Here is a 26,379-nt window from a genome sequence, read left to right as displayed (position 1 = left end):
TATGGGAAATTGGAATGACTGAGCCCTTGGGTGTGGATTAGGTGCTTTGTCAGTGTCTCAGTCCTTGTAGCCCTCTGTATCTTTAGAGCCCCCACTTCTTCCACACAGTGGGGAACCTTTGCTGCCTCTGACTTCTGTGCATGGTTCCCTGTGTCTTTAGGAAGTAGAAGCTGCTAGGCAAATATTTAACACTGATATGCCTGGAACATTGGGTTCAAACTAGAAAGATACATAGGACAGTTAGCAATTCTTCCCAGAGAAAGCTGCACATTAGCTTAGCTACCATATGTAAATTGCTGCTGCTACATCCAGCAATTTTGTTGCCCAGGGCTGACAGTGCTGCCAAGGAAACAGGAGGAGCTAAAGACAGAATGAGATTCCTACTCCCCCCCCCCCCCAATAGAGAGCTGTATGGGGAGGAGAGAGGGAATACTTAATGGAGATTTGAGAATTACTTGGAGAGTATAGGCATTTGGGGAGGAAGTAGGAAAAGAGATTTTTAAAAATGTATTTTGCATTCCCTGTCTGCCTCACCTGAGCACCTCCAAAATGGAATGCCTCTTAGGTGAGATGAACTCTTGTTTAGCTGTGTACGTAGTCATATGGAAAGATTATATAACTAAACAGGAGATAAGATGGCAGATCAGGGAAAGGAAGAAGAACAAAGTCCAACTCACCACCATTCAACTTTGTGAACCACTTTTTGTAGCAGTTTCAGAGGATTTAATAATTATGTTGGGGCTTCCCTGGTGGTGCAGTGGTTAAGAATTCGCCTGCCAATGCAGGGGACACGGGTTAAATCCCTGGTCCGGGAAGATCCCACATGCCACAGAGTAACTAAGCCCGTGCGCCACAAGTACTGAGCCTGCGCTCTAGAGCCCGCGAGCCACAACTACTGAAGCCCGCATGCCTGGAGCCCGTGCTCCACAACAAGAGAAGCCACTGCAATGAGAAGCCCGCACACTGCAATGAAGAGTAGCCCCTGCTTGTCGCAACTAGAGAAAGCCCACGCCCAGCAACGAAGACCCAACTCAGCCAAAAATAAAAATAAATAAAATAAATTTTAAAAATATTATGTTGGCTTTGTCAGATAGGTGTTATATTTATTGTTTGTGACATACAGATAAGGATGATATTGGCAAAGTCAGGCTTTATGCCAATTCTGACTCTTGATTCTTTTTTTTTTAAATAGATTTATTTATTTTATTTATTTATTTTTGACTGCGTTGCGTCTTTGTTGCTGCATGCGGGCTTTCTCTAGTTGCCGCGAGTGGGGGGCTACTCTTCATTGCAGTGCGAGGGCTTCTCACTGCGGTGGCTTCTCTTGTTGCGGAGCGTGGGCTCTAGGCGTGTGGGCTTCAGTAGTGGCACGCGGGCTCAGTAGGTGTGGCTTGCAGGCTCTAGAGCACATGGGCTCAGTTGCTCCATGGTGTGTGGGATCTTCCCGGACCAGGGCTTGAACCCGTGTCCCCTACATTGGCAGGCGGCTTCTTAACCACTGCGCCACCAGGGAAGCCCCCTGACTCTTGATTCTTAAATATGGGCTGCTCGGGCTTCCCTGGTGGCGCAGTGGTTGAGAATCCACCTGCCAATGCAGGGGACACGGGTTCGAGCCCTGGTCTGGGAAGATCCCACATGCCGCAGAGCAACTAGGCCCGTGAGCCACAACTACTGAGCCTGTGCGTCTGGAGCCTGTGCCCCGCAACAAGAGAGGCCGTGACAGTGAAAGGTCCGCGCACCGCGATGAAGAGTGGCCCCCGTTTGCCGCAACTAGAGAAAGCCCTCGCACAGAAACGAAGATCCAACACAGCCAAAAATAAAAATAAATAAATAAAAATTAAAAAAAAAAGTATAGCATTGTCTAGAGTCTGTGCATGTACTTTATTAAAAAAAATGGGCTGCTCACAAGAAAATGTTTATAATTGTCACATGAAGAAAGTGTTGCCATTTTGCATAACATTGTTAACACTACTGAACTGTACACTCAAAAATGGTTAGATAGTAACCTTTTCTCTTTTTTTTGGCCGCACTGTGTGCAGCTTGTGGGATCTTAGTTTCCTGATCAGGGATCGAACCCGTTCCCCCTGCACTGGAAATGTGGGGTCTTACCCACTGGACCGCCGGGGAAGTTCCTGTGTATTTTTTACCACAATTTTTTTTTTAAAGCTGGGGAAAAATTGTTGCCTCTAAAGAGAGGATGAGCATACTGGCCAGTGGCGAAGGAGATGAGGTTGAGGTCTGTTTATAATCTTCTCTCCTAGGGTCAGGGAGAGGACACATGTAGATGACTCAGTCAGTAAAGAATCAGAAGCCCCAAACTTAAGTGTGAATCATGGAAATAGTAGCCACAGAGCAAGTGTCGGAAGTGGTGGGGGGGGAATGGTTTTTATATACCCCACAGAGGAAGTGTCACGTTTTATCCCTGCTGACCAAGACAAATCAGAACTAAGCCTGATGTACAGGACTCAGGCTGTTTAACATGGAACAGTTTACTACTGTGGAAGGAGATGCTCTGGGAATGATAAGAATAGAAGAAGGGCATTTACTGTGTGTTTCATTGTATCTGTTTAATCCACCTAATCACCCCCATTTTACAGATGAGCAAAAACAGTTAGTGGTTAAATAGTTTTTCAGTCTTGAATCCACCTATTTGTTGCTGAATACTTTCACACATTTTATTTCATTTGATGCTCTAGTCTTTGAGTAGATTCTACTCACTATTAGTTGTGATGTGTGTGCCCAGGATCCTGAATTAGACTCTGGTGGCAGCTGCTATTCCCTGGCTGCAGGTTCCTAGGGAAAACAGGTAGAGTGGCTAATCCAGACAAACTCAACTGGATTTAGCACTGATCCCTGGTGGAGTTCTGCATCATGAAGAGCTTCGCTAGCTAGGATAGCTTCCAAAGTTGATCCTTTTATCTGGTTATTTGGCTTTCCTAGGGTATGTGGGTGGGAGGACATGCAGTTTTCCAAAGCAGTAAGCCCAACCTTCTTATTGAGCCAGCCGTATAACAGGAGGAAAAAGAAAGAAGTGAGGGCATTGCAAACAGTCTAAAGGTAAGAAACATTTTTTAAAAGCACGATTTTCCCAAGTCATTCCTATTATTTGTCTCCTCTTCCAGTTAGAGATTTGTACAGTGGCTTGAGTGTATTCTGGGCATCCATTGGTTCCTTTTGAGATAATGTGTATAGTTAAGTCCTCTTTAACAGGTGAGGAAATTGACACTTAAGAGATGTTAATGAACTTGATCAGAGTCACACATCTACTGAGTAACAGCAGGAAGTTTTCACTACCCTTAATCAGATCTCTCTCAGGACAGTTGAGACTTTGGACATTTACCTACTTACAAGATTTGCCTAAGAAAAATGGTCAGATTCAACTTTATGGCGCTCAGCATTTAAACAGTCTTTTCTGTGGTTTGCGTGCATGATCTTCCTTATAGACAGTTTTTAACCTGATGTTCTACAGGACCCAGACTGTTCAATGTAGAGCAACTTATTACAGTGGAAGGAGATGCTCTGGGAAAGATGTGGCTCGGAGAAGGGAGTTTACTGTGTGCTTCAGTGTATCTGTCAGGCTTTCAACCAAGGTTCCAACTGCCTGGCATTATATTCATTCCATCCAACTCCTTCATTGCCTGGATTCATGTGATCTTGAGAGTTACTTCATTGTGTCTTTTCTCGTCTGTAAATGGAGATAGAATAGGTAGGAGCATTAAATATAAAGGACTGAAAACACCGCATGGCATACAGTAAATACTCAAAACATGTTAGCTTTTATAATTGTAGCCACTTGTAAATGACTGGACATTTCTCCCTACTTTCCGGTGATAAGGTGTGCAGATTTTAAATAGCATATACCATCAATTTGAGGATGCATGCATTTATTATCATTGATGGCATCTTAAATTCCTTGATTTGTGATAACCTGTTAGATTCGAAGAGAAAAATCTGTGCAAAAAACTATTCATCTCAATGCTGGATATAAAATCAGTGAATTATCTATTGTTTTGAACTATCCAGGCCTGTTTTCAAATTTCCCAGGAGACCTATGGTTACCCTGAGGGCCAGGAGAGGCAAACAGGTAGGATCTGCCTTCCCCCCTCTATCTTCAACCTGAACAGCTTCACCTTTATGTTTATGGGAAAAACACTGCATTTAAAAACATTTCAAAAACCTCTCATCTGGATAGTTCACTTCTTCTTTAGCTCCCTGCTTTATATCCAGGTATTATTGAGAGCACTTACTAACAATTGTTAGTAAGTTAGTGAGTCATGCTCATGAGGCTAGGGTCATGGGTTCAGGCCTTATGTAGGCCACTGAGAATTACTGTGCCTGTTACCAGCCTCTATATCTGGAGTTTGGTTCAGTGCATACTATGTAAGAGCTGTTGATGGTGATTGAGTCAGTGACCATCTATCTTCCTGTAAAGGACTGTGTTTTGTTATTTACTCAAGATACAGGCCAGCAGAAAACTCTGAAAAATAAGAAAGGTTCATTACCTTGCCTACACTAAGGGAGGTGTGTAGGAGATCTGAGACCTTTCCTCTCAGCCCTGAGAGATGATACCGTTCATTCACTCTTGCATCCTTGAAACATGTAAGTTCCAGGATATATTCCAAAACCAAATATTAAATTATTTACAGTGTGGGATAGGTACTTGCCTTTCAGAGTCCCCTGTACCATTGACTTGCCAAGTACAATTTTAATACATCATGGCAGGTCATGTTTGGAACATCTAAACATATCACAAGCAGACAGTCCTGCTCGTTTCCCTCCATCCTTGTCTGTTGCGTTGCTCCCCACCCCACCTACCTTTTTGGTGCTCCTTTCCGCCCCTAACTCTTTTCACCCCTCTTTGGAACCACCTTTATGCCTCTACACATGGTGATTAAGAACATGAAGATAAGATTAATAGAAATAGACTCTGTTTAGCTCCAGGGAAGTACAGGACAAAGGTAGTTCAGGCTTCCTCACAGATCTTAATGCATTTAGTTTGGTTCCCCACAGAAATGAAAGATGTGAAAAACTCAAACCTGAAGCTTTTAGTTTCCATTTAGCTTTCCTCTCTCCCCAAAGCATTTCTGTTTTCTTACAGACAAGACAACAAAATGTAGGAAAATTAAAGCTGGAATGACAAAGCTTTTAAAGAAAATACCTTCTTGGGACTTCCCTGGTGGCCCAGTGGTTAAAAATCTGCCTTCCAGGGCTTCCCTGGTGGCGCAGTGGTTAAGAATCTGCCTGCCAATGCAGGGGACACGGGTTCAAGCCCTGGTCTGGGAAGATCTCACATGTCGCGGAGCAACTAAGCCTGTGCGCCAGAACTCCTGAGCCTGCGCTCTAGAGCCCGTGCTCCGCAACAAGAGAAGCCACTGCAATGAGAAGCCTGTGCACTGCAACGAAGAATAGCCCCTGCTCACCGCAACTAGAGAAAAGCCCATGCGCAGCAAGAAAGACCCAATGCAGCCAAAAATAAAATAAATAAATTTAAAAAAAAAAACACCATTCACTTAAAAAAAAGAAAAAGAATCTGCCTTCCAATGCAGGGGACGCGAGTTCGATCTCTGGTCGAGGAACTAAGATCCCACATGCTGCAGGGCAACTAAGCCTGCGTGCCTCAATGAAAGAGCCTGCATGCCACAACTAAGACCCGATGCAGCTAAAAAAACTAAATTAAATTTTTAAAAAAAGAAAATACCTTCTTGTGTATTAGTCTTCCCACTGTCCTCCTGCAAGTGACTAGGGCCTCTGTGGAGGAAGACGGTGTGTCCTTTTTTTGTGTGCTTAAGTTTTCTTTCAAAAGTCTTTGGGTGACTTAGTAGGATGATTAATATCCTGCTTATGTATTTGTTTTTTAAATAAATAATTCACTTTCCTTTTTCTCTTGGCTATGCAACTAAGGTTGTTCCTTAGCCCCCTATATATAGGGCTGCTATGTTCTCTGGGACCTAGATGTGTGTCCTTCATACTTTAATATAATGGCCCTTCTTAACAACCCCAAGCCTCCCTTTTTTTTTTTTTAAATTTATTTATGGCTGTGTTGTGTCTTCGTTTCTGTGCGAGGGCTTTCTCTAGTTGTGGCAAGCGGAGACCACTCTTCATCACGGTGCGCGGGCCTCTCATTATCGCGGCCTCTCTTGTTGCGGAGCACAGGCTCCAGACGCACAGGCTCAGTAATTGTGGCTCACGGGCCTAGTTGCTCCGCAGCATGTGGGATCTTCCCAGACCAGGGCTCGAACCCGTGTCCCCTGCATTGGCAGGCAGATTCTCAACCACTGCGCCACCAGGGAAGCCCCCAAGCCTCCCTTTTGCTCTTTGTATCCTGGAGATTCCCCAGCTAGCATGCAGTATGAGTCTGGTCTCACAGGGTCACACACTAGCAGTGTTTCTCAACTGTTCCATGCAACATATTGGGAAACATGACTCCTTGGTCTTTTATTTACCCTTTATATCTTCCAGAATAAAACTAACAAGTAGACATTTAACTTGTTCTCTACCCTCCAAGGTAACAACTACTTCAGAACCCTCTCAAGACACACTGTCTCAATAAAAGTTTATACTGCCTAGATGGTCACATTTCTCAAGAGAGATAGACCATGGGCTCTGGAGTTAGAATCCCTCATGTAGATTATTTTAGCATCTAAATTCTTAGGGTAATCCCCACCTTAAATGGTTATAATGATACAGGATTGAATGAGGTGTTGTGAACTTAGAAAATGTAAGTTCCTTTCCACTTAATAACTTGATGATGTAGGCAGGTCCAAGAAAGTGCTTTTAGAAGTTTTTTTTGTTAGTGTAGACTTTGCATTAAAATGGTTGGGAGCATCATTACTTCATTAGCAAAATTGAAGACCAATTAGGTCCATATGAAAAGTCAAATTAAGTACTCAAGCACCCATTTAATGTCAGTCAAGAAATGTCTTTGTGTTCACGGAGGGTAGGTAGAGTGCAGTGTCTCACAGTGAGTTCTGGTTCTAGCTTTGTCTTTGAGAATTCTTACACTTTCCAGAGTAGACTTGGTGACTTTCAGCAGTTCTCTGTCTGTAGCCAGGGCCAGACAGAAAGTACAGTTGGCAGGAGTTGTAGATGGAAGTTTGTAGGAATTTGGGCAGCTTTTATAGAATCAGTCTTGCAAGATTGTTCAATAATGTTCAAAAATGAAACAAACTGGTTTTGTGGTTCCTCTGTTTGCTTTTACCTTCAATTAACTTCCCCATCTTCCGATTTGTTGTTGGTTTCAGTGGTTCACCACCGTCCTGGGGCCACCAATATGCATTTACAAGGCAGGAACTTGGGGTTGCCTTTTAAGAGCTTTATGCCTGGCACCAGCCTATTCAGGAAGGTTGGTCTGGGGAAATATCATGGCCTCTTCACATTAACAATATGATCGTTAATTGCTAAAAGGATTATACAACCTTTAGCTTTATTGTAGTTTCCCACCCAAAAGCAGATGCTAAAAAATGATTGTTTTGGTGACCTAGCTGTGCTGCAGTTCAACTTCATAAATCCTAGTCAATGTTTTGCTGTTTGTTGTGACATTTTGTGGTAAGCCTCTTCTTAAGCCTTTTAGTACTTTAGTTCTCCATTTTTAAGTTGATGGTGTTCTTAAATTAACTTTGAGATGTGAAATGTAATTTATCGTTAAGGTATTGTATACTTTAAAAATGGGAGAGGGAGAGTTTGTTTTTTATCTTCAGTCTTGGTGACAAAGGGGCTTTTCCTTGGAAAGAAGCTACATATTTGGGATTATGAGAAGTATAGGCATGGCCCACTTATTTTTCTTTCCTTGGTTTTTTAGAGTGAAGACAATAGTCCAGAGAGGGAGGTGGAAAGCTACAGGTATGGGCTAACTGCTGGATGGTTGTGCTCTGTGGTTTTCTTTTTAACCTTCTTGCATGAGGCCTGTTTTGCAGAAGTGAAAAAATTGCCTTCAGAAAGGTGATGGCTTTTTTCCTACATTATGGGATAAATTTCCTGTTCCTAGGAAGCTAGATTTTTTTTTTTTTCCTCTTTTCGAACTCTTTCTCCTCTTTCTCCTTAGCTGTTTCCCAAGGCAGGCTTATCTCCCATTTGAACTAGCTGCTGCCTAGTCCTAACAGTTGGGGCTGGGCAGAGGTGGGGGGGGGGGAGGGTATGTATGTGTATGTATGTACATCTGCACACAGCAGCTGCCCAGCTAGCTTTCTTTCCCCTTTGCACTTCATAGCTGGAAGACCCCAAGTAAACAAGAACAACGATGAGGACAGAACGTAGTGGATTTCACACAGATAATATTACCCTCCTGGAACCAGAAGTTGTTCAACATACTGATTTTTAAATCAGCACTGGAGCCTAAATAAAGCTTAAGCTTACAGTATATTGTTATCAACTAACAATTACACTTAAGTTCCAGAACTAGTTTGGGACCTGAAAATATGACCTGATTTGAATGGTGGTCACAATTTGACAGGACAGTTTATTTGGTCAGGGTTAGTCCGAGAAACTCCAAGGAAGGCTCTGAGCTTACACTTTTGCTGAGAGCACTAAGCACGGAAGAATGTCTTTCTGCTAGTCCTTTGACACTGACTGGGGAGAAGATAGTAGTGATTAAGGATAGGGAGAGGAAATGGAAAACTTAGATTTCAAAAAAGGTAACTTTTCTTCCCTTCAACCTTGTTCTATCTTCTCATGTACCATATATGATAATTTTACAGGCAAACTAGCTTGCACACAACAATTACTAAACTTAGTGCTTTTTGTCTTACAGTGGTTTTAGATTTGGAATGGAAGGTTTTTTTTTTGTTTTTTTTTTAAACTGGAAACTCTAACTTTATCCAGAGAAGATATGCTTTACAATTCTTGGAGGTATCTTAACAACCTAAAATGAAACTCCTGTCACAGAATTTGGATGCATTTGCTCACAATCTGGAAATACCATAAGCCCTAGGGAAGGAGGAAGGGGGCTTTCTGCCCACATCCTATCAGCAGGCCTTAATTACTAGAAGTGGTTGAGCCTAGCCAGCAGGGCACACAAGACCAAAAAGCAAAAAATGCAGGCGGGAGGCCCAGGAACAAAATCCAACTTGCAGAGATCCTTGGTGGGCACCAGTGTTTTTCAGATTTTTAATTTATTGCCAGGTTTTAAACATGGGGGGATTTCAGATAGAAATGGAACTTTTTTTTTTTAAACAATAATTCTATTCCTTCTTTTCTTTAAGACCCTCTCCCCCCTTTCAGGAATTTTTTCATTGTATAGATTCTCATGGAAACGCAACAAAGGTTTTTTGTTTTGTTTTTTTTTTTTTTTTTTTTTTTTTGTTTTTTTTTTTTGTTTTGTTTTAAATTATATTTAACTGTCACATTTTTGCAAAAAGTCTCCCACAAAGTGAGATGTCACAGAAATAATTAGCAATTTAGGTCAGTATATTTTTGCATATGCAAGGTACTAGCTTGGGAGTTTTAGGAGACCCACTAATTACATTAGAAGTACTAAATTTTGGAAATGAAATTCAAGTCCATAAAGGTTTTAGGCTAAATTTTAAGTTATTCTGGTTGGTTATTTTCAAGTGGTATCAATTGGTTGCTTCTTTTCTACATCCCTTATGTACCATTTAACTGCCAGAAGCTCTGGGGGGTGGAGGGGGAAAGCCAGTCTACTTAACTGTCTTAGGTTATGACTTTTCCCTTGGTTTTTGTACTTTTCCTTAAATAGACTAATGATGGGGATTTTTAATGACATAGGCTCTCTTTTATAATTTAGTAGTAGGCTCTAATTTCCTCTATGCTCATATAACCATACTGCACATTTTTGCCCTTTAAAACACATTTAGATTATTGAGATGGAAGTATAAAATCCCTTCACCTGTCACTGATTTCCCTAGTTACATCAGTCGAGATAGACAGCCTGTCGTTTGCACCTACCACCTGGGCTTTTTTGCTCAACTATGCTTTACTTTGCTCTTTCACTCTTTTAACAAAACAAATGCTGTGATTTCTAGCATTTCTCTCTTCTAATCCAGTTTTTTTTTTTTTTTTTCTCTAATCCAGTTTTTAAACTGTTTATTCCCTTCTGATATTCTTTTTTTTTTTTTTGGAATTTTTGAACTTTATTTTATTTATTTTTTATACAGCAGATTCTTATTAGTTATCTATTTTATACATATTAGCGTATATATGTATACACTATGTATATGTATGTGTATATGTATACTCAATCTCCCAATTCATCCCACCCCTTCTGATATTCTAAATGCAGGGTGTGCTATTCTTTGGAGGGTTTCCCTTATCCTCTGATCATTTTTAATGATTTGGATTATTAATGTTACAGCAGGCTGATAGCGCCTACCCTCACACAATTAGACTTTAAATTGTTGCCCTTAGAAAAAAGTAGAGAATATTCAAGGCAAAGAAAACTGAGACAGCCAACCAGGGACAGAAGAGAAAACCATGAGTGTAAATTCACAGACATGTGGTAAAAAGAGACTGAGGGAAAGTTAAGGCCTTCTTTTGCAGTGGACCCTGGGTTATAAGCCTGGAATGTGTTTCTGAGCAAGAAATTTTAAAAAACAACTACTTATGGACAGTTTTCTGTGAATAACTTTTAATTCTACTTTTTAATTTCCCCCTAACAGCTGCATTTTTGTATTTCTATAATTGTTTTTTTATCATCACTTAACTTTGTAACCCTTTTCTAAAATTGAGTGACTTGTGATTAATTTCTGTTCTTTCTCTTCACACAAGCATGTTGAATTTAATTATACTGAGATAATTCTTGTGACCTGCCTGAAGAGAATCACCCTCCCTCATGTAATAACATTTCCATCTTGTAGGTTTTAAAAACAGTGCAGCCTTATAAATCGTAAATGAATTTTAAAACATTACAACCTTTGGCTTGGTAAAGATTACTGTAAGGAGTGCACATCTTTCATACACTGAGCAGTACTCTTTTGTTATAGATGTGATTCTGATTAAAATAGAGATGTAATTAGTAGTCATGTATTTTTAGTGAGTAATAAAAGCGTAACAACCAGTGGCCTTCCTGAAAACTTGATTCCTTTTTAAAGGAATCCTTAAACTAAAAAATCTAATTTGGTTGTTAACTGGCCTCACAAAGTTGCTCCTTAGTCTAGGTAGTTCTCTATAGGAAGAGGCTTGTGATCGACTCCAGTGTACTTAGAAACAAGGACCAGCCTAACCAGTAACTCAGCCAGCCCCAGCCTGGGTTAACATCTTCTTTTTGTCTGGCAGTCAGGGCTTGGTGAACTGTGTGTGCTGTGTGCCAGCTGCACAGTCTCCTCTCACTTGCAGCCTGTGTCTGCTTCCTCTTTTAATAGGGTGGAAAAGAGCTCCTGTCACTTCTGTCTCTAAAGTAGTAGATCAGATGGGCAGGGGCTCTGAAAAAAACAGAAAAGCAGTTATCTGCTATTTTAGTTCTAAATGTTGGGTGGTTATGTCTGGATATTGGACAGAAGACACAGTTTCTACCTTCCTCAGTCAGATGCAGACAGGTGTCAGCCATCGTTACACAGACTAGAACATTTAGGCCTGTGCCATGACATTACTGCCTTTCATTATTTTTTGTTAAAGTCATTCTCTATGTTTAGGAGTTCATCTGTTTACCTCTTTACAGGCTGAACATAACTTCTTTTTTTCAAAGTTCCCTGTATTGTGAAGTGAGCTTGAGTGAAGTGAAGTCTTTGAGGTAAGGCAACCCTAATGATAAAAATGGAAAGAAGGCCTGTGAAATTTGGGAGCCTTCGGAGATACAGTTTTAGAGTCACTGCCTAAATATTGAAATGCCACCATTTGTTGTTTGGAGGGATGTGGAGCTAAATTGAGAATGGGAGTACCACATCTGCCTTGACTGCTAAATATATCCATCTCTGCTGCTCACCCATAATAGAATTTTTATGTGCACATTCATTAATCTTGGTTTTAGGAACAGTTTAAAAGAGGGCAGCCGCTGAAGAGACTTAGGCTACATTCCTGTTTCCTTCCTTTAAGTGTTTGAGTATTTGTCCCTGGTAGGCCCCAGTTCTTTTTCATTATTATCACTGTGGTGGCTTTTGTTTAGTTTTCTTTTGTTTTTTGTTTCTCTAGAAAGGTCAAACTACTGAAAAAACAGTGTTCCTTAGTACTTTATCAAGAGGCAGAATATACTATTCCATTTTTATTTTTCACTTTTTAAATTTTCTGGCAAATTAAGATTCAGAATTAGTAAAGAAGTTTTGCCCTGTGCTAGCTAAATGAATGTCAGTGAAACAGCAATTTTTAAAGTTTTCACTGTGATGAGGAACCATTAGGTAGCATATTTTGCTCTCAAGACCATCAAGAAAGCAAGGTTGGTCCAGTGCAGGTAGTAGTATAAGAGCAGTATGTTTCTGGTGGCCAGTTCTTCAGCCAGCTTGCCTCTGGCCTGCTTCTGATGGATGGTCTGAACCATTAAATGACTCTTCTGAGGTTAGTTTGGAACCCAAATAGTGCGTTCGTTGCTGTCTTTGGCACGTGGAAAATAAGTTCAAACCAAGGCTAACAACCCAGTTCTTTCTAAAAACATTTTCAGACCACATGAAGTGAACTTTTTTTTTTTTCCCCTTTTCTTTTGCTTCAGGTAGTTTCAGGCTTTGGGGGTCCTCAAAAACTGATTCTCAGGGAGGAGTTTGGAAGATGTGAAACAAGCTTGTGTTTCTTCTGCTCTGTTAGCCACTGCTATCTTCATGGATCTGACACTCTATTTATCTGACAGTGCACTTAGTACTGCTTCGCCAGGGAAAATCACACAAAACAAGCCTGGCGCATCAGCACTTTCATTGTGTGCTGGGCTGAGCCTCCCTTCACATGGTCACATCCCCCTTTTAATCCAATACTCCCTTCCCCTTCCCCAGTCCTGCCTGTTTCTGTGGCACTTATTGCTGGTTTCCCTGAGCTCCTGTTTCCACTTTGTGTTTTTTGTGGGGCCCAGGAAGCTAAAGCTGTGTGTATTTGTGGATCAGACAAGTGCAGCAAGTTAATAACATTGGCTTCTGAAGGGGAGAGTGAGGTGATGGCTGCGTTTAAGTTGGATTTCCTTCCAGAAATGATGGTGGATCATTGCTCTTTGAATTCCAGTCCCGTGTAAGTATTTTTGTTGTCTCATTTTTATCATAAGTAGAGGAACTGGGCTGTTTTCTTTGTTATTTGATAAAACTGGTCCCTTTCCTTAAAAGAGGGAAGAAAAAATTGGGTGAGGAAGCCAAAGTCCACACTATTGTTATTTTCTATTGTAGTCTGATTCTCTCTCATTATTGCTGATTTCCTCTAGCTATAAAAGTTTTGTACATAAGGATGCATTTGGTATATGACCAGCAACATCAGCTCAAGTGTGCTGGCTCCAGTCCCTTTAAGCTGTAGTTTTCCCATCTGATAGATTCCAAGGTATTTTTTTAAACCATAGTTTTATTACTTTGGGTTGGGTATACAACTTCAGATAATGTTTTGGGAAGCTATTTATTTGTATGTTTGTTTATTTTTAATGATCAAATTCTTAGACTCCTATCACAGAGGACTGGTAGCTAGGGTGTATTTAGTAGTATATACAGGACGCTGTATTGACATGTAAACTAGTCCTGAACCTTGATTTCCACACCCCCCAATCTAGTTGAAAATGCAACACAATACATGATTCTGGGGACATCATATGTGCCCCCCCAAAGGGGGGCAAACTGGATTAATCTTGATTGGGAATTTGCCTTAATAAATTTTGAATGTGGAAATGAGAAACCTAATCAGTTTGCAGTACTAGGGTTCAAGAAGTGACACTGCCATTGTATGCAGCTAAAACACCAACCTAGCTCTGAGTTATACCTATAGGGGGCCTGAATTGTGGGCTTTGTAGAAAAGAACACACTTCTAACTCTTGATTTCAGTTTCTTTAACCAGGCTTCATAGTAACTTGGAACCTAAGTAAAAGAGCCTTAGGTTATTCAAAGCCAAGAATATTAAATGGTAGACTACTCCCTAGATAACAGTAGTGCAAGTCTTTGAGATTAGGCCTCCATGTGCAAATCAGTCTGCCCTGGGATTAGGTGTAACAGGTGTTGTAATAGCAGATTCTCAACAGTTCTTTGTGGAATAGTTTGTTGGGGCGGGGGGGGGGACTCAAAGTTATGTGGCTTGCTGATTTGGGGTGGATCCTATGCCTTCTCTGTAGTCTCCAAAATAATGGTAATTTAGATGTGTCTTTTTATGAGAGTTCTCTTTACTGCTAAAATAAAACTTTATCAGTAGATTACAGGTGAAATCACAATGAATCCATCATAAAGACTTAATACATAATAAAAATATTCCCATGTACCAGATATATGGTCCCTAGAAATAGGACTTTGTGGCTCAAATTATCTTTCACTGTAACACTTTCTCTCTATGCGTTGCAACTGCCTAGTGTTCAATCCTTAGATACAGCATTTTTCCTCAGCCTGTTTCTCATCTTTTACAAGGTCGACCTAATTCAGTATCCCATGAAATCTGGATCATGGACCACTGTGTGAAAGTCACCTGGAGTATAAAAACGCAGGTTCTGGATCCATGCCCAGATACTCTCATGCTAGAATGGGCCCAAGAATCTATTTTAACAATGTCCCATGTGGTTTTTGTGTACACTTAAGTTAGAGAACTAATGGACTGAATACAGTGCTCATTCTGAGTACAGGTAATCAGGGAGTACACTGTTACATTATTTTTTCCCAAGAGCTTTTGCATTTGTTTTAGCCATCCAGCTTCACAGAAGCTTTGTGAGGTTAATTGGGCATAAACTATTGCCCCTGTTTTACAGATGAGAAACCCAGTTGAGAGAGGCTATACCTGACTTGACTGAGGACAGTTGGTATCAACCTTGGGCCTAAAATGCAAGTTTAATGATAGCCTCTGTATTTTTGCCCCCTAGACCTGGCTGCCTCAGGTGTCATTAAGCAGTTAACCATCAACACTTCTCATTATTGCAAGTCCTCTGGCCCACTTCCATGGGCACCACACACCCAAACCCCACAGAGTTGGGAAGAAGAAAGTTCTACAGAATGGTGTGTGCTTGCCACCTCTTTCTTGGATTCTCAGCCCTTCTTTTCACTCATACTACTTTAGCAGTAGGCTTGATAATCATTAGTTTTCTCTCTGAAGTGATATTGCCTGGGAATATGATCTAGCAATGTATCTATTCCAAAATTTCTTTACAACAGAGAAAAATTGCTGGAGGAGCTGTGGAAGGGCTGGGGGGACCTGATCCCTAGTTCCCTTTCTTATTTATAATAATAGATGTTACAGATACTTATTATTTGTAATAAATAATACTCTTCAGCTTCCACTGGTTCCTTTTACTTTGCTTACACACTAGGTCATAGGTGTTCTCTAGGGATTGTATCTCAGACCTTTTCCTCTTAGCTTTCCCATTGCTTAAGGGGGCACTGATGTGCTTCTCTGATTCTCAGATCTTTATCTATCCCCCAGATGTCCCCCGAGTTCTATGACTTTGTTCTAAATACTGCCCATTGGATACCTCCATCTGGAGATCTCCCCATGTAAAAACAATTCCCCAGACTGTCTGTACTAGAATCCAAGAGTGATCAATAATTTCTTTTCCTCATCTCCTTTATCGATTATCTCCAAGTTGTAGTGAGTCCTGCCGCCCAAATTTCTCAACATTGCGGGAATGGTTCCTAATCTTAGGATCTGGTTTGTGCAAGAGCCTACTGATCTGCATATTTCCCCACTTTATTCATCCTCTAGATTATTGCCAGATGTCTTTTAAAAGACAAATCTAATCACCCCTTGTTTAAAAATCTTGGAATAAAGTTCAGCCCTATCAGTATAACATGGAAAGCCATTTCCTGGGTCTCTTCAACCTCTTTATTCTCATCAATTTTCTCTTTCTACTTTTTAAAAAATATTTTTATACTCCCCCCCCCTCAAACTTTCTCAAGTCCTTTTCCTACCTTTCTAATGTTATCTCACTCTTCTCTCCCTTCTGAGTCCTTAACCATTTCCTCATCACCCCTTAGACTTTCATACCTCCATGCTACATAGCACTTTTTCCAGCTGCTTACTCCATTCAGCTTAAATCCCTGTGCACACACACCCCCTGCCCCAAATAAGTTAAACCATATTAGCCATTTTTTCACAGAACTTTTATAAATCTGTTAAAACATTTGTAGCATATTGTAGTTGTGTCCTTCCACTTGTTCAGTGCCATTGTCTACAGGGCCAGTATTGCTCAGTCTGCTTTTATAGCCCCTATAGTGTGTAGTATCTGATACACAGCAGGAGCTTGGGAAGTACAGTTGAATGAATGATAAACCCTGTGAGGTTTTTTTCTTAATAATTAGAGATGATTACTGAGATAAGGTCTTCAGACGTTATCTCTCTTCCTCAGGGAAGAAGGCTGAAAACCTTCACAAGCAGATTGTTACTGTTCTGTTGTTGAATGGTGACTTAAAAATCTTTATTGATAGCTTTTTCTAGTACCTAACACCTCAACTAACAGGAAGATCTCCCTTTATTCAAATTAAAATTCCTTCCTTCCTTCCAGCATAGATGCATCTAGTCTTGTTCCCCTAGAGAACATCTAGTGAGTAACTTAGGCCAGTGTTTCTGGGTCCTTTTCATTCTGATGTTCTTCTGTGCCAGTTTTTCCACGGCACATTGTGAGCCAGAGGACCTGGTAGGGGTGGGTGGTGGCTGGAGATTGGGATGTGACAAGTATTTATGCCTGCTGGGGAGGTGGAGGGGTTGGTAAGTATTTGAAATTTTTCTGTTTGTATAATGAGCAAATGGAGGTCAACAAGTAATGAGAAGGGGAGAGTGAAAAAACTGAGTTATTAACGGTTTTGGAAATGATTTTTAAACAGATGTGAAGGTAGTATTTGCCAACCCGTCTGACTGCAAGGAACAGATACCACTCAAGCTAGCATATATGAAAGGGTTTTCTTGTAAGGACACAAGTGGACTGGACTATAATATAATCAGGAACTCTACAGCTGAAAGACTCAGAAACTCCATCTTTTTGACCCAGGGCACACGTTCTGCTCTGTCTGCATGCGCTGCTGCTTCTATTCTTCATCTACCAGATAATTTTGGTTGCAGCACCGCTTGGCTTTGCCATTGCCCTTCCAGGCTGTCTTGACACCCCCCCAGAGCATTTTCATCCCACAAAAGAAACCCTGTACCCATGAGTAATCATTCCCTCCCTTTCTCCCTACCCCTAATCCCCATTCCTAGGCAACCACTAACCTACTTTCTGTGTCTATAGATTTGCCTATTCACTTCACGTAAATAGAATCACACAATATGTAGCCTTTTGTGATTGGCTTCTTTCACTTATCATAATGTTTTCAAGCTTCATCTATATTGTAGCATGACTCCTATTATCTCTTGCCACTGCCCTTTCATCTTATCAGCTTAACTCGTGCTGTCCCAAGTTGCAGCTTTTCCTCTTCCAACTTCACCACTGACTGCCTGTTTCTGTTAACCCGTTCTAGATTCTGTAGAGCAGTCCTGTGCAATAGAACTTTCTGTGATGTTAAAAATGTGCTTCTGGGAATTCCCTCCTGGTCCAGTGGTTAGGACTCTGGACTTTCACTGCCGAGGGCCTGGGTTCAGTCCCTGGTCGGGGAACTTAAGATCCCCACAAGACATGCGGCTAGGAAAAAAAAACAAACAAACTTGTGTCTCTGCTGTCCTATGCAGTAGACACTGGTCATATGTGGCTAGTGCAATCGAGAAACTGGATTTTTAAAATTAAATTTAAATAGTCACCTGTGGCTGGTGGCTATTGTGTTGCTCAGTGCAGCTATAGAGGATCTTGATTAGCCAGGCCTATCTTTCTGTTTTAAGCATAGGCCACAGTCTTAGGTTTCCAGCCAGCCAGTGAATCAGCTTGTTGGGTTAAGATCCACCTCCTGGTCTAGTCATCTGGGGCCAAGGAATGGGAAAGAAGTGGGATAGAACATTAACTCTGCCCTCTGAGCTGGGCCTGGTGCTGGGAAGTTTTGATAGGAGAAAGAGAAGAGAGGGTTTAAGAGTTTTGAATGGAAGTGTGCTTTGAAAATAAAGCTCTTTGTTTTCCCTCCCCTGTCTCTTCCAAACTGGTTGTTTCATTTTCCTATGGCATGTTCCATCGAGAATCAGGTAGACAAGGCAGCCTCTGGTCCTGATCTCTCATAGTTTCTCATTCTTAATGATTCGCCAGTTGCTGGGTCAGAAACATAAAAAGAAGTGGGTTGGTGTCATGCCTCTCCCCTAAAATACTTGCTGCCTTCTCATCTCCCTTCATCCCTCATTGCTGCAGGCCATGCTTTTCCTCTCTTCCATCCTACTCCCAGGTTAATACTTCACTGAAGTACTGTCAGTACTTCCACAGACGATAAGAATTTCCACAGACTTGTCCCTTAGGAATGACAGGGACAGTATAGATACTTCTCCAGGGGCTGCTGGCTTCATTGGTTCTTGAGTGAACATAATAAATATATATAATTTATGATCAGTGACTCTGAGGAGCTCTCATCAATGGGGAGGTAAGGCACAAATTTGAGAATGTATTCAGTGATATGTAGACTGAATGCCATACCCAGATGTTGTGGGATCCTTGGCATATCACACTGGGAGTCTTGTCCCCAGGTGACTCTTTTATGCAGTGGTTACTTTTAAGGACAACATGCATACTGGGAGTATGTGTGGAAGGTTCAGAATGGAAGAGCATTGTTGCTCATCTCTTGAGACACAATAACAAGTTTATGAGAAAGTTTGTGACTGCTTATTACATATACATAGGTACACATGTGGTTGCTTTTCTCTTTTTTATCTCTAGCTGATATTGGCACTGTGTCTTCATGTGCTCCAAAGAAATACCTCATGTTTTCCTTTATTCACTGATATATACCACATCTAACACAGTGCTTGGCCTGTATAAATAAGAGCTCAGTATTAATTGGAGGAAGAAATAAGTCAGTGCATAACTCCAGTTGCATGATGTCCACTGCATCTTGAGCCTGGCCTGATCATTTGCTGTGCTCTAGAAGTGCTTCTTAAACTGGTGAAGGACCATGTCTTGTCCCTCCCGCCACCCAGCTTGTTAAATACAATACGATAATTTCATAGAAAAACAAAATAATGAGGTGTAAGCTTGCATTTTGCGTATCTTTTTAATATTCCATAGAACATACATAAAATTATGCAGTGTGATTGCTGTAAAAGTTTCTAATGGTTAAGTTTGAAGATTGCCCCTGGTCCTTGGGGGATTCTTCTGGCTCTTGAATTGGTATACACGGCGGGAAGGGGTGATTCATGCAGTAGGTGGACATGAAGAAATGGAGAGGGATTTGGAGAGTAAAGAGAGAAAGGAAAGGCACTTGTCTGGCATGCTGAGTCTCCACTGAACCTTTGGGTAAATCACAATTCACATATACTGACTGTGTTTATGCTTTTGCACTAAACAGTGATATATTTAGTTTAGAAACGGCACACGAATACAGAAGGAAGGGACAAATTGAGCGCGGTTGCCTCCAATGTAATACAAACTAATAAACTCCTGCCTCTTTTCAGAAATAACTGCTTCCTTTATAGTCAAAACATTCTATGCACCATTTATTTGGGTTCTGTGTTAACCCTCCCTAGAATAGAAATGTGATTAAACTTAGTGACGTTTTAATAAAATACTAAAACTGGTAATTAAAGTTGTTGGGAATGGGTTGTAGGGAGTGACACCCATTTTTTCACTAGTCATAGGACTTTTTAAAAAAATTCATGGTAGAATGATTTCTGTTAGAATGTTGGGATTAGGCTTCTAGAAGCAGCTATATTATATTTGTGCAACAACTTACCATCCATGGTTTTAAATTAATAAAGGAAAACTAATAAAACAATGTATTCCAAAATACTTAAAAAGGAAAAAAGAGTAGGTTCATCTTGTGACAGTCAAACAGTCATAGGAGATAATATCTGCTCTTTAATTTGTGAGCCCTCTTTGTGCACAGCATGCATTTTTATAAAGGTTAGTTGCTTAAATGGGGGAATTGTTGAGAACAAGAAGTTCTTCCCATCCCACATCTGAGTAATTACTTTGAATCAGGCACCATACCAGGTGTGGCTATAAGAATGAATAGGAAATAAAACAGTTTCTGCCTTCAAGGAGCTCTCAGTCTTGTTGGGAGAGGTAGACAGAGCCAGATTATGCTAAAATGTGTTAAATACTACAGTGAAGTTGGAAATTTAGTACTATTTGAGTCCTGATGAAATTGACTAGTTAACCTGAAAGAGTATGGGGAACCTTCACAGACGTAGCAGCAAGGGTTGATGTGTATGACATTTGTCTTAAAGCTTTAGATGTTTAGTTAGTGCTAGATTCAGCACAGGTGACATGAGAATAGCCCTGTATTCAGTTACAAGAGATTTAGGAATTTAACAGAGGTTGAACTACTGGATTCAGCATTCTCAAGGATCTTCAAATACTATTCAAAGGATAGCAGTGGTGAAAAAACTGTTGTTTTTCCTTTAAAGAAAAGTGGCATTTTATTTGGGATTGAATATTAGAACATGGCACATTTGAACATGATGATGTGATGTCTGGATTTAGCAAACACTAACAAAAGTTAAACATGCTAACTATTTGGAATTTAAGTTGTTATTGGTTTGGATACATGCTAAGAATAAGATCATTCTTATGAAAGGTGGTAGGAGAAGGACTTTGATTCATTCTGAGTGGAAACATTTACAGTGCAGGAGTTCCCCATGGTTCTTGGCAGTGGCAGGGGTAGGAATGAAGTTATTTAGGTAGGAGTGTTACAGGTTTGATGTGATGGGATTGGAGGAATTTGTGGACATTATAATGGTTACAGTTGGTAAGGGAATTAACTGGTACAATCTTGGAGAAATCGCAGTAAATTGGATAACTTAGACACAAAAAACCCTAGAATGATGACATCATTGTTTTTGTTTATATAACAGTCATTTGTGAAAGTTTAAGAGGCAAAGCTTTGTTTTGATTTGGGGGCTCACTCAAGAGCATCAGGATTATGCATGAGACAGCAACATCCAAAGGCTAACATTCTAGTCAGTTCTTAGCTTAGGCCTTGGAAATCATGTGCTTCTGCTCTAATATCTACTGAAAGAAACTTTTCACCCATCATCGTGTAGATTGAGAGTCCTGAATCTTATCCATAAGCAGTAGTCCTTTGTGATTTTATGGACATTTTAAAAAGTTTTATTAGCTACGCTTAAAAACGATTAAAACTTGCTTTAGGAACTTTACCTCTTAAGTTCTTCTGAGACTTCTCTAGCTAGACAAGGAATGACTGACACTCAATTCCTTAGTTAAAGCCCAGGGTGTCCTAATCAGAATGGTGACTTTAGTTTGGGAATCTAATGGAAGGGGTGGCGTAGTGAGGGAGGACCAGGGAACTTTGGTAAATTGAATGGAAGTAGTGAAAGGAAGTAGAATTTTTTTCCCCTACTTTATCAGGAAGTAGTTGAGACCTTTAAAGAAAAGAAGATTCTCTAGGAAGCAACATGAATACATAATAGAAGTTTTATTTTATTTTACGCAGCTCAAAGAAAATGAACGGCACCCTGGACCACCCAGACCAACCGGATCTTGATGCTATCAAGATGTTTGTGGGCCAGGTTCCAAGGACCTGGTCAGAGAAGGATTTGAGGGAACTGTTTGAACAGTATGGTGCTGTCTACGAAATCAACGTCCTAAGGGATAGGAGCCAAAACCCTCCTCAGAGCAAAGGTAAGGGCTTTGACTTTTATATGTATTTTTAATCATGTGCATGCTCTCTCTCATTGCCAGAATGCTCTTGTGGTCATACAGGGGGGAAAAAAACCTGTCATTTTGTTGTAGCTATATCTCCGAGTCCAAACACGTTTAATGGCTTAAAAGTAAAAACTTAAGGTGACATCATGAGGATAATTTGTAAATTGGATCTTAGGCAGTCCTTTCTGAGATCTGTAAATTCAAGAGACAGAATCATGTGAGTGTCTCATTTGATCTTGGGAGTGGAATGACAAAAATAAAGTTGAAGTAAACCAACCACATAGGTTTTCTTTAGTATTTTGGCTAGAGTAAGTGGAAAGAGAAAGACTGTCCAGGTACCCGTGGGTTTCTGTTAGTGTTACAGAGGCCTTCTGGGATGGCTTAGCAACTAGGAGCAACTTGTTTGTAGGTGACCTGTTGTAGCCTACAAAATGAACAGGAGAAGAAAGGCAAGCTGCTTCCAGAAATACCCAGCAGAGTGGAAGTTTTATAGGCCTGATAGTAGATAAGGTGTTAGCTTTGCCCCATACCACATAGACATACACTTGTTTTCCCAAATGACCCATTTCAGAGTAATTTTCTGTGAAAGCTGTTCTACAGTGCAGATGTACGCAAGCATGATTTTATGTTTGAAACCAGCTTAATAGCAGAGGACCTAGAAGCTGAAGAATTATTTTTTCTTTGTGGCATAGTTAACCAAGAATATAAAGTATTACAGTTCCTGAAAATGATTGTCAATATAATATGCAGTAATTTAAAATCTTAATTGCAGGGTGATTTTGAAAGAAATCTGTACCATATCTTATGGGACTATGGACCCAAGATTTACAAGACATACTTCCCCCCTCCGATCCCCATTAAAGATACAGAGCACAAAATCTCCAGATCTCCTCAGTCAAGTGCCGTGTGCTGTTAGACATGTGATGATATTTGATGAAAACCAAGAGTCCAAAAAAAGATATTGAGGTCCTTGCTCTTAAGTCATTTTATAACTTAATAAATGATAATTATGTTTGAGGCATATGGTAGAAATTGGCTACAGTGCAAGGCTTGTTCTGTGAAAGAACGATTTGTAGACTACAGGCTGCAGGAGTGCAAGGCCTCTGTCTGTCTGGTTTGTAGCTGAGTCTTCTTGCCCAGCATACTACCTGGTGCTCCAAGTAGGGCAGGTTGAATGGCATGGTGACGTGACCTTTGTAAGGAAAGTCATCTTTCCAAAAGAAGTTATAAGAGCAGTTAAAGAAGAATTTTAATAAAACCAGGAGACAACAGTAATGAAGAAAATGATAGAAAATCTTTTTCTTCCCCCCTGCTAGGTTTTCTCCATCTCCCTCCCTCCACCCCCACCCCCCCCCAATTTTAATAAACCCAGCCCTCTCTTTTAATTTTCAATATATACCTGGAGGAGGGAGTGCTCTAGGAATTATCTGCTTTCAAAAGACTGGTTTGATTTCCTGAAGTGTTGTTTGTTGCAGGGTGCTGTTTTGTTACATTTTACACCCGAAAAGCTGCATTAGAAGCTCAGAATGCTCTTCACAACATGAAGGTCCTCCCAGGGGTAAGAAAGCTCCTACTAGTAAGTGGAACTGTGGTGGTTTTGACATATGGAACATACTTATACATTTCAGGCACACACTGAAAACCATTTGGGGAAAAGGGTGACTGCCACAGGAATTGATGTAAAGGAGGACATAAAGGGAATGTTTCAAAGAAGATAGGCTGAAAGTAATTCTCTTTCAACCAAGAGAATTTTGACTTGTTGACTCACATTCTATTTTGATATTTTGTGGAGGGGAGATAATGAGGCAGGCAAGAGTTCAGAGACAACTCTTAAGGTCAGTTTTGGTATTTCCTTTAGAGTCTTCATTTATGTTTCTGAATTCCTTTGGTGTATTCAATAGTAATATTCATGTGTTTTGCTTTTTAGATGCATCATCCTATACAGATGAAACCTGCCGACAGTGAGAAGAACAATGGTAAGCAAGTATATAAAGCCCTCCCCTTATAATGTTTCTTCCTGTGTATTTGCTGTTCTCATGGCATTTGGATTGTATTGTGCTCTAATTAATCTTTTGAGATATAATTGACATGGTAGTTTCAGTTGTACAAAATAATGGTTCAATATTTGTATATATTGCAAAACGACACTACAATAAGTCTAGTTAACATCTGTCACCATAAATAGTTACAAAAAATTTTTTTTCTTGTGATGAGAACTTTTAAGATCTACTTTCTTAGCAACTTTTAAACATGCAGTACAGGGCTTCCCTGGTGGCGCAGTGGTTAAGAATCTGCCTGCTAATGCAGGGGACACGGGTTCAAGCCCTGGTCCGGGAAGATCCCACATGCCACAGGGCAGTTAAGCCCATGTGCCACACCTACTGAGCCTGCGCTCTAGAGCCCGCGAGCCACAACTACTAAAGCCCATGCTCCTGTAGCCCGTGCTCCTCAACAAGAGAAGCCACCACAATGAGAAGCCCGCACACCGCGATGAAGAGTAGCCCCCGCTCGCCACAACTAGAGAAAGCCCGTGCGCAGCAATGAAGACCCAAAACAGCTAAAAATAAATGAATAAATAAGTTTATTTTTTTAAAAAAACATGCAATACAGTATTAACTGTAGTCACCATACTGTACCTTATGTCCCCATGACTTAACTTATTTTAAAACTGGAAATTTGTGCCTTTTGACCCCCTTTACCCTTTTTGCCTACCTTCTTTCCCTTGCCTCTGACAAGCACCAGTCTTTTCTCTGTATCTTGGAGTTCAATTGTTTGTCGGTTTGTTTGTTTGTTTAAAAGAGTCCATATTTAAGTGAGAGCAATACAGTATTTATCTTTCTCTGTCTGACTTAATTCACTTAGCATAATGCCTTCAAGGTCCATCCATGTTGTCACATATGGCCAGATTTCATTCTTTTTTTTATGGCTGAATGATATTCATGTGTGTGTAAAATACCACATTTTCTTTATCCATTCATCTACTGATGGATACTTAGGTTGCTTCTATATCTTTGCTGTTGTAAATAATGCTGCAGTAAACATGGGGGTGCATAGGTCTTTTCAAGTAAGTGTTTTCGTGTTCATCAGATAAATATCCAGGAGTGGACTTGCTGGGTCATATGGTAGTACTAACTTTAATGTTTTGAAGAACTTCTATACTGTTTTGCACAGTGGCTGCACCATATAGTCCCACCAGCAGTGCCCAAGGCTTCCCTCTTCTCCACATCCTCACCAACACTTATTCTTTGTTGTCTTTTTGATAATAACCATTCTAACAGGTGAGATGATATCTCGTGGTTTTGATTTGCATTTCCCTACGATGCAAATGATCAGTGCATTGATTAGTGATATTGAGCATCTTTTATGTCCCTGTTGGTCATCTGTATGTCTTCTTTGGAAAAATGTCTTTTTAGATCCACTGCCCATTTTTTAATCAAGTTGTTTTTCTTTCACCGTTGAGTTCTGCAAGTTCTTTATACATTTTAGATATTAACCCCTTATCAGACACATGATTTGCAAATACTTTCTCCTATTCAGTAGGTTGCCTTTTTATTTTGTTGACGGTTTTTTGTTTGTTTTTTGCTGTGCAGAAGCTTTTTAGTTTGATATAGCCCCACTTGTTTATTTTTTGCTTTTGTTGCCTTTGCTTTTGGTGTCAAATCCAAAAAATCATCGCCAAGACCCATGCGAAGGAGCTTACCAAGCCTTATGGTTTCAGGTCTTAGATTCAGTTAATCCATTAGTTACTCGGAATTAATGCATTTTGAGTTAATTTTTGTGTATGGTGCAAGGTAGTGAATCAGTGCTGTAAATAATCTGTCATCTAAATTGTCCTTTTCTTTAAAATAAGTATGGCAAATAAGTCAGATAGAGTTGACAGGGAAATATTATAAGAACATTTTAGAGTGAACTGGAATGCCTTTGATCAACGCAGTTTCTTATGAACTGGAGTGAAATGGGGAACTGAACAAATTAGGAAGGAAAACTTAGTCCTCAAGAGAATAACCAGAAAATGAAAGTGGACAGTTACATTCACTGAGATGTGTGTTCTGTTTCTCTTGTCATGTCAATTCAGTATGAAACCTCGTCCTTCTTTGGTACAATAGTATTGCTAATGAGAGCAAACTTTGTCAAGTGCTAGGCAAGATGCTGAGTGCTTGGCATTTAATACCTACAGCTACCTTTGAGGTAAACTCAGTTATCTCTATTAATCACATGAGGAAGCAGGTACAGAATGGTTAAGTAACTTTCACAAGATCATGAAGGTACTATAGTTCGTCTAAATGGTTCCAATTATAATTTTAAGATACCATTGATGGTAAGAGTAGGTGCTAAATTATGGGGAAAAAAATGTGTATCTTAAAATCGGTGAAATCTGGTATAAAGGCACAGAGCTCTGTGCTGCACTACCTCTTGTAGTAGTAATGTTCAAGCCTTTTGTTTTTTACTGTCTTAGCAGTGGAAGACAGGAAGCTGTTTATTGGTATGATTTCCAAGAAGTGCACTGAAAATGACATCCGAGTCATGTTCTCTTCATTCGGACAGATCGAAGAATGCCGGATATTGAGGGGACCTGATGGCCTGAGCCGAGGTGGGTACATTTTTAGCCTTTAAAAGTACTC

General features: G+C 40.3%; 1 protein-coding gene across 22 annotated transcripts in view; it reads left to right on the top strand.

Moving 5' to 3' along the window:
• Positions 1 to 26,379, top strand: part of CELF1 (CUGBP Elav-like family member 1) — a 71,436-nt gene that overhangs the window by 28,190 nt on the left and 16,867 nt on the right. For 4 of the 22 annotated variants that reach the window (XM_036862697.1, XM_036862696.1, XM_036862693.1 and 1 more), the window contains exons 2-8: positions 7,799 to 7,839; positions 11,609 to 11,680; positions 12,941 to 13,092; positions 21,546 to 21,733; positions 23,233 to 23,315; positions 23,685 to 23,733; positions 26,217 to 26,348. In XM_036862697.1, the coding sequence (XP_036718592.1) occupies positions 13,022 to 13,092; positions 21,546 to 21,733; positions 23,233 to 23,315; positions 23,685 to 23,733; positions 26,217 to 26,348 (523 nt within the window). In that variant the 5' untranslated portion in view covers positions 7,799 to 7,839; positions 11,609 to 11,680; positions 12,941 to 13,021. Of the gene's footprint in view, positions 1 to 7,798; positions 7,840 to 11,608; positions 11,681 to 12,940; positions 13,093 to 21,545; positions 21,734 to 23,232; positions 23,334 to 23,684; positions 23,734 to 26,213; positions 26,349 to 26,379 lie in introns of those variants that run through there. The other 18 variants (XM_036862695.1, XM_036862694.1, XM_036862690.1 and 15 more) reach the window with 11 other exon arrangements.

Source organism: Balaenoptera musculus, chromosome 8, assembly GCF_009873245.2.
Source record: "Balaenoptera musculus isolate JJ_BM4_2016_0621 chromosome 8, mBalMus1.pri.v3, whole genome shotgun sequence".
In the NCBI taxonomy this organism is placed as follows: Eukaryota; Metazoa; Chordata; class Mammalia; order Artiodactyla; family Balaenopteridae; genus Balaenoptera; species Balaenoptera musculus.
Note: the sequence above shows the minus strand (reverse complement) of the source record. Positions and strands in the feature narration are given on the sequence as shown.